An 8,561-nucleotide genomic window follows, 5' to 3' on the forward strand; every position below is an offset into this window, starting at 1 on the left:
TATCTCTGATTTTAGGTTCGTGGTCTGTGATTTTAGGTTAGGAATTATTATTAATGTTTTCATAATATAGTGCTACTTGAGTAATTATTAAATGTTACAATAATGTTGCGACGAGCCTCATCACTAATTACACAAAATCGTGGAGTTAACCAGCTAGTAAAACCCTTAGTAAATATTAAATGGACAAGGCCAGAGGCCGTGCCCGCATATAAGCCAGAGAGATCGGGTGACTTGGAAGGGCTCCCACAAATCCCTAACAATTCATTAGGTCACGAATACAGTCTATGCGAAGATATAAAAGAGTAAGTACATCTTATACAGCTTACTTTAATGTACTTAAGTTTGACTGATTTTTATTATTTGGACTGTCCTGATAAATGGTAATGTTGTAAATACCTATACTAACTTTATTAGAGATTACTTTTTAGTAGTTAGTTAACTTATCTTGCTTGAAATTCTTCTAGTGCACCTGAGTCAGTTAAAAAGATATTCTCAGTGGAACATCTGGGCAAGAAAGAGTACAATTCCCTTGTCATTAAAGAGTTAATTGACAGAGTTAGAAGACATGAGTATGATGAGAGAACTGCTGAAACTAGAAGTATGTATAATTTAACCTTTTTGGATTTGCTTTAATGGTGAAATCTGCATGCCTGAGAGCTCTCCATAATGTTCTGAAAAGTATGTGAAGTCTGCCAATTTGCACTTGGCCTCACCCTACTCAATCTGTGTTGATGATGATGCTTTTTGGAATATGTACAGTGGGTATTTGCAATGGGCTCTCCTGACTAAAGTGATCCTGTGAAGAGCTGCACCAGTAGAAAAATTTTGAATATACCCCTCTGTTATAGACTATTACATTACATTAGCAGTTATTTTAATTCTAGCCAAGTCATAAGGATAAAAGAGTTTGGTTTTCAGTTGCAAGGTTGACTGGACATATTCGATGCTTGCAAGAAACGATGGAAAAGTTTCCTAGAAATGCCAAAGCCAAGGTTGGTTACAATGTCAAAGCTATTACTATGATCTTTAAATATTTATTCTAAGGAAACTTTCATGTAATGAATCTTTTGTGTTCACAGCAAACAGTTCAAGAGCTTATAGACAAAAGGAAGAAGTTGTTGAAGTTTCTGCGTCAGTATGACTACAAGAAGTTTGAGTGGTTGTTAGAAAAACTTAACATTGAATATAAAGCACACCCAGAGTAAGATACATTTTAATTAACATACATTTTGTGTACAACTGTAAAACTAAAAGTAGTGTTTTCCACTGTTTGCATTTTTTTGCTGATATATTAAATTTTCTTGCCCACTTGCTCTTATACTGAGTTTAGAATTGATTTAGTTAATTTTCATATTAAATTTAACTAAATCAATTCAAATGCCCTTGTCCAAGTGGTGAGCATTAGAGCCAGTGTATTTCATTTAAACCTTTTTTTATTCTGCTTTACAAACATGGTGGTACCAGTGTGGTCTTAATTTCATTATCATGTTTGTAAATTGCAATATTTCAGGTCATATCACAAACTAACGCGAAAGGAGTCATTGCGTAAATTAACCGAAATGCACTGTGACAGTATCCGCCAAAGCAAACTGACAGACTACAGAAACCTACTGGAAAGTCAGCAGGGGCCATTCCTTAGACAAAAGTTGGATGCATTAAAATTTATAAGGAATGAGCAAATTGAGTTACAATTACCTATTACAGTCACAGAGCAAGATATTAAGAAAGTTGAGGAGCAGTTAGAGGACTGGAAGGCAAAGGATGAGTTCAAAGAACAGGCTAAGAAAAAGAAGAAAAATATTCTTTTGGATTGATGGATGACATAATTTTTTTTTGCCTTTAGTGTACAAATAATTCAACCAAAATATTACTAAAAGGCCCTTGATTATATTGATGACATCCAAATTGCATCATATTATATGTCTATCTACCTTACAGTAAACCTTACAGTAGTTATGTTAAATGGAAAATGGCAGAGTTGTATATTTTGCCCTCATAAATTTTGTTTAGAAGCATTATACAATTTGAATGTCAGTAGCAATCTTGCTGTTGTGTAGTCTCACTATTATCATCAATAGTTTTGTTCACCTTTAATTGCTATAATACTAAAAGGTAAAAATAAAATGTTTTTAGTAAAAAAAAGTATTTTATTTATAATTAAACCTTAATGAATATAACACCCAAAGTATAATTTTGTTACAATTTGTATCAGTCAATTTGGACGGAGAATTTACAATAAATGCTTTATTTTAACAGACCTTAAATGCTTCTAAAGACATTCTTAAATGAATATTGGAATCCTAATTCTTACTTCTAAGGAAGACTAATTTATTGTACATTTATCTGAGAAATATATAAAAAAACAACTAAAAATATCTTATCATAGCAACATGATTAAGTAAAAATAGTATAGTTGGTTCAAATAAGATTGTCTTATGCTGTTTTAGAAATATGTACTTTCACATCTAGCTTGATGTGTTGGGGAAGTGATTAGGATGATTTAGGATCCTCAATTGTAATAAATAATAATGTAATCTTTTAGGAAGAAATAAGGTTAGCAGTTTTTCCTTCCTTTATCTATCTTACTGTCAGTCATTTGTTTACAAACTTAAGACATTCTTATTTGACTATACTTTAGATCTAAACATTTTTGAAAGCAATTGAATTACTTTTACTTATTATAATCTATACATATTAAAATATAAACTGACTGACTGACATATCACCATGCATATGAGCCTAGAAACTTGAGATTAGTAAAGTAAGTTTTTGTAACAAAAAGCCCAACTGAGATTTATTGAAATTCAACCTGCAGAAACTGATCAATTAATAATAATGATATAAAGGGCTCCCCCAAATTCTAAGTAAAACTTACACCTAGGGATAAACAAACTGTACAATAGTATCAGTGACGTAGTGTAACCGCGTATACTCCCTGCTTCACAGACAACAGTATCACATACATCCATCATAGTGTGCCCACATACATCCATTCCCTTGTTTCACACACAATAGTATCAGTGACGCAGTGTGGCCGCGTACTCTTCTCTCCAGCTTCACAGGCAACAGTATCAGAGTGACATACCCACTACCTGCATACTCTACTCTCCCTCTTCACAGACGACAGTATCGAAGCGTACACCACTCCCCCGCTTCGTAGACGTATCAGTGACGTAGTTTGCCCACTGCCTACGTACTCTACTCTCGTTTCACAGATAACGGAATCAAAGTGATTTAGTTTGCCCACTGCCAGCGTACACCACTCCGTCGCTTTATAGACAGCAGTATCAGTGACGTAGTTTGCCCGCTGCCCGCATGCACTACTCCCTCGCTTCACAGTTAACAGTATCAGAGTGACTTAGTTTGCCCAGTGCCCGCGTGCACTACTCCCTCACTTTGTAGACAGTATCAGTGACGTAGTTTGCCCACTGCCCGCGTACTCTATTCTCTCGCGTCACAGATAACAGTATCAGAGTGACGTAGTTTGCCCACTGCCCGCGTGCACTACTCCCTCGCTTCACAGTTAACAGTATCAGAGTGACTTAGTTTGCCCAGTGCCCGCGTGCACTACTCCCTCACTTTGTAGACAGTATCAGTGACGTAGTTTGCCCACTGCCCGCGTACTCTATTCTCTCGCGTCACAGATAACAGTATCAGAGTGACGTAGTTTGCCCACTGCCCGCGTGCACTACTCCCTCGCTTCACAGTTAACAGTATCAGAGTGACTTAGTTTGTCTACTGTCCGCATACACTCCTCCCCTGCTTTGTAGACAGCAGTATCAGTGACGTAGATTGCCCACTGCCCGCGTACTCTATTCTCTCGCGTCACAAATAACAATATCAGAGTGACGTAATTTGCCTACTGCCCGCGTGCACTACTCCCTCGCTTCACAGTTACCAGTAACAAAATGACATAGTTCGCCCACTGCCCGCGCCCACTGCCCGCGCACACTACTCCTTAGCTTCGTAGACAGCAGTATCAGTAACGTAGTTTGCCCACTGCCCGCGTACTTTATTCTCTCTCGTCACAGATAACAGTATCAGAGTGACGTATACTCTCTGCCCGCGTACTCTACTCCCCCGCTTCACATATAGCAGTATCAGAGTGACGTAGTATGCGGGGCACGCGCGTACGCGGTGGGGATGAACCCGGAGCGCCGCGACTTGGGTGCGTGTGCCCACAACCAGCCTTCTACCGTCTGCTGGGTCAGGTCCGCGTACACCCACTCTCCCCGCTTCACTGATAAATCATCGGGTGCTTGTGCCTAAAAAAGAATAATATTGGATAGAAGCGGGCGTTCGTTACTTTGCGGATGGTCATGAACCACGAATAACAAGATTATTCGCTAAGAACACTCGATAAAGCCACCTTTCAAACAAAAGAAAAAAACAAAATTCAAATTGGTTCATTAGTTTAGGATGCCACAGACAGATACACCGATACACACGTCTTAACTTATAACACCCCTCTTTTTGGGTCGGGGGTTAAAAAAAAACGAGTCATGAACTCTAATGATATTTGTTAAAACAAAAAATAACACTATAACACAAAAAATAGAACACTGAATTTACCTTATAATCATAGAGCATGACAAGTTCAGTTCCGTGGTACCTCCCATCGTTTTCTTGTTGTATTGTGTTGTTATTAATACTGTTGTTGGACATCATCGTGTTGTTGGGGTTTGTTGTAGGCGGTGGGTGAATCTGCTGTGGGTTGTCCGGTTGTGGTGCTAGAACAAAATAGTAGATTTATTTATTTGCTAGATGCCTGTGACTGTCTGTATGGATTTAAGGTTTTTTAAGAATCCTGTGCAAACTCTTGATTTTCCGGGATAAAAAGGAGCCTACTTTTTTCCTTGGATGCAAGATATTTCTGTACCTTTCGTAGGTTAAACAAATCAGCCGTGATCATTTTCATTAAGTATATCATTTTGTTTAAGTACTTAAACAAACATTAAAAAATTGTTTAAAATTGTGTTTTCGCATCGTTTATTTGATTGAGGTAAAATTTTGTACTTATATTTATTGTCAGCACTTGCGTGAAAGTTTCAGTTATAGTACCAACTTATAATAGAGTGTGCCAGTTGAATTGCAATGCATGCCAGGCATTATAAATGCGAAGGTGACTGTTGGTTTGTCCTTCAATCACGCCGCAAATGGATTGACATGATTTCAAAGACCAGGAGAGTGATATAGGCTACATTTAATTGCAGAAAATTAGTTCCCATTAGATTTTTAAAAAACTAAATCAATGAGAACGAAGTTGCGTGCATGATCGCGGGCACGCTAAATAAATAGAAAACAATAACATACCTTGTGCTACAGCTGGATAAACGAAGCCAGAAGGAATGAATCCTTCCTGACCATCGCTCCTTACAATCCAGTACCAATCTGGGTCTTCTCTATTTAAAACTGGGAAAAAATTATTTGATTTTTCAACACCATACATTTTTTCTTAAAATAAATAAAAATATAGGCTTCGCCCGCAGTCTCTTAGTACTTGACTTGAAGAATGGTGACTTTTTTTGTTGTCTTTAACATTGCCAAAGTTAAATGATTAATTTTTCGGATATGGGGGAAATGTTTTTTAAATCACCATAACATTATTATCAATATCATAGTCAATCCATCAACAGACCACTACTGAGCATGGGTCTTTTTTAGGTTTTAGGCCATTACCCTCCATTTGGGAACATTGTCAGGAACTCTCAGGCCTTTTTTTTTTCTCGCGTCTGGCTTTACACTGATTAGCCAATGTCAAGTTTGTAGTTATTTACAAGTTAGGGAAACTATATGTATAAGTATGGACTTCGTCTGTGCCGGCGCCCGCCAACATACACGCGGCGCCCCTTTAGAGTGCTTCCCAGTCAGTTCCACCACCAATAAACACCAGCAGAACACAAAAACCGGCCACTTCTAACAAAAAAACACTCCAAAAAGTGACAACACGCGCGCCAGCAAACGCCACCACAGACAAAGTCCACTCTCAGGCCTATAGATATAACTCTTAAAAAGGTGGCAGAAGTCTTAACCACTAGGCTATCGCTTCACTAGAGTTCAAATTCAAATTATTTTTAATTTTTATTCAATTAGAATTTTACAAGTACTTTTGAATCGTCAAAATAATCTACCATCAATATCAATGCATCAATACAAAATGGCTACCACTGTACCTGTAACAAACTCGCCTCGTTCCACATCAACATCATTTTCATCTCTTGCCGTGAACGTGTACAAAACAACATATCTGCCAGAAGGATCCTTACTGAACGGGCAGGCTTCACCCTCGCTGCCCAACTCTGAATGGCCATCGTTTGTCGCTCCGTCCGATAGGGAGAGCCTTTTGAAAGCACAAACATGTATTGTATTAAAAGATATGTTTTGAATTGAAATACCTCATACTTTTAACTTATAGAAAGAAACCAAAAAATCAAATAGACTATTATTTTAAAATGTTTTGAATATCTATTGCTATCTATTGGAAGTTCACAAGTAGTCAGATTTTAGTGCTGTTGAAATTCATCTTGTTTTTCTTCTAAATGATATAAACTATCTGAGACTTTTCCCTTGTTACGTACAAAGCTATTTATGATCAGAAAGAACTTACTGTGATACATCTCTATGTGCTAAGTCAGTGGGTGATCGACTTCTGGGCAGTTTCTTCTTTAAGTCATGATGATCGCACGGAGCACAATATGAATGCGGTATGAAACCCTCCCTCCTAGACTCTGTTACTATAACATACACCCAGTCGTTTTCCCGATATAATACATTTACTATCTGTCCTCTTTTTACCTGGAAAATAAATAATTAATTGTAGTTTTGAATAGACACTGGTAGATTTTTAACGTTCTATACCTGAAGGATGCCAACTGGTTCCTATTACTAAGCCTCTTTGTCCATCTGTCAAACCATCTTTGATTTCAGCTGGCTGTATTTCATTAATCATAATAAGTACAGTTGAAATTTTCACAGAGTGTTTATGCATTTTTATTGCCACTATAGTAACAAATAATAAAAAGTTCAAAATGGCCCCCATGTAAATTAAAAAATTTAAATAATCTTGTATGATTGTACAAAACTCTTCATGTGCAAGTCTGACTTGCAATTAATCGGTTTTTTACCCTGGTATAGTATGGATGGCCTTAAGTAGAAGTTATTTTGTATAGGAGCCTTATCCAAGACTTTCAAGAATTAGTTAAGTACACTTTCGATATGTGAAAACTGGATTAAGCACTTTTAGAATTTAAAACAGGCAGACATAGGCTTATTTTACATACTATGTAGATCAATCACTACTTAACTATAATAATTATAATATAGCTCAACTTTGAGACACAGTGCTGTACATTATAAATACTTCATTTCTTACCTCAAGTTCATCATCCACACAAGGTGCAAAGTCATGTAGCACCACCATTTTAGAGTCCGGACTGAGTCCATGTTCCTTTTCAATGCCAACTCTAACTAATGTTTCAATGCTAGCCGAGCCTGTGATGCGGCCCATACCAGGACTCAAACCTGACCCTGGACGAGACAGCTCCTTGTCTGAATCACCACTGCTGGCTACAAACATGATTAGGTACAGGTGTACCGCTTGACTCAGGCAGCTCGTGTGATAGGGTTCAAGTTGTGGAAGGGTGACAGCGATACTGGATTCCTTGATTTTTATGTCAACTGTCACCACCCGCAACCTCTACCTCACGAATTGTCTAACAGTATAGCTATAACCTATACTTAATATTTTTTGTTTTTATATTAAGTTTGAAACATTTTAATAATAATTAGACAATACTACCTCCTCACACATGGCATAATGTATGTTTACTGCCTTGATTTAAATTTACAATAATAAATAAGAAAAGACTGATAAAGTAATAGAACATTTAAGTTATACTTAATGTTTGAAAAAGTATAAGACTAGCCTGGATATTCATGAATTCAAGAAATCAAATACACTCTACATCGAATATAAGTTCTAATTATTGTAAAGTAACCGTGCAGGTGCAGCTTTTCACAGGTTTAACATGAATTAACGAGTTTTATTTATAATTATGTAGAAAGTTTGAGGTCATTGACATGAACTTTTCACATAAAAAGTTGCTAAGTTACTTACATTTCTTCTTTTTCCCCCTTCTTATTCTCACCGGACAAAGGAAAGCCATAGTAGTATACAAATTATATCATATTCTAAATAAAGAAAGCACTGAAACTTTATTAAAAATTAAGAAACAAAGTTTTCGTAGCAAGCAGGCATTTAACACCACAGACGAATAATGAAAAAAAAAAATCAAATGTCATGTGTGGTTGGCACCATTGAGGTCGCAGACGAATGACTTAGGCACTGTTAGGCTTGGCGTACATGTGGCGAACATGACTCCCGGCATGATCCCTGTTCCGAATAGGTTCCGGTCGTTCGTTTCTTTAATTCGAACTAAATCATAATAATAATTAGTCAGACACCTGACATGACACTGAGTTTTGAAGTGGAAAAGTAAATACTGAACAAATAGAACTTCTGCTGTGGCATCTTACTCCTAACTGTTTATTTAATGCGTGTT

At 37.0% G+C, this 8,561-nt stretch overlaps 2 protein-coding genes across 3 annotated transcripts; one reads left to right on the plus strand and one right to left on the minus strand.

The window, feature by feature from the left end:
- On the plus strand, window positions 1–2,084 carry LOC123870895 (28S ribosomal protein S15, mitochondrial). Its single transcript, XM_045914393.1, has 5 exons — window positions 1–302; window positions 465–598; window positions 919–992; window positions 1,080–1,201; window positions 1,511–2,084. Exons 1-5 carry the CDS (start codon window positions 103–105, stop codon window positions 1,812–1,814), a joined length of 834 nt encoding a protein of 277 aa, XP_045770349.1. The 5' UTR covers window positions 1–102; the 3' UTR covers window positions 1,815–2,084.
- Window positions 2,085–2,136: 52 nt separating this feature from the next.
- On the minus strand, window positions 2,137–8,283 carry LOC123870893 (SH3 domain-containing protein Dlish). Of its 2 annotated transcripts, none has more exons than XM_045914390.1 (8): window positions 8,117–8,283; window positions 7,373–7,566; window positions 6,608–6,795; window positions 6,174–6,340; window positions 5,314–5,412; window positions 4,573–4,730; window positions 4,059–4,265; window positions 2,137–3,674 (listed from the first exon to the last, which is right to left on the minus strand). In XM_045914390.1, exons 1-7 carry the CDS (start codon window positions 8,163–8,165, stop codon window positions 4,101–4,103), a joined length of 1,020 nt encoding a protein of 339 aa, XP_045770346.1. In that variant the 5' UTR covers window positions 8,166–8,283; the 3' UTR covers window positions 2,137–3,674; window positions 4,059–4,100. The 2 variants fall into 2 exon arrangements, with proteins under 2 accessions (XP_045770346.1, XP_045770345.1); XM_045914389.1 differs by having other exon boundaries at window positions 2,137–3,859; window positions 4,057–4,265.
- Window positions 8,284–8,561: the final 278 nt, after the last annotated feature.

The sequence above is a fragment of the Maniola jurtina genome, chromosome 13 (genome assembly GCF_905333055.1).
Source record: "Maniola jurtina chromosome 13, ilManJurt1.1, whole genome shotgun sequence".
NCBI lineage: Eukaryota > Metazoa > Arthropoda > Insecta > Lepidoptera > Nymphalidae > Maniola > Maniola jurtina.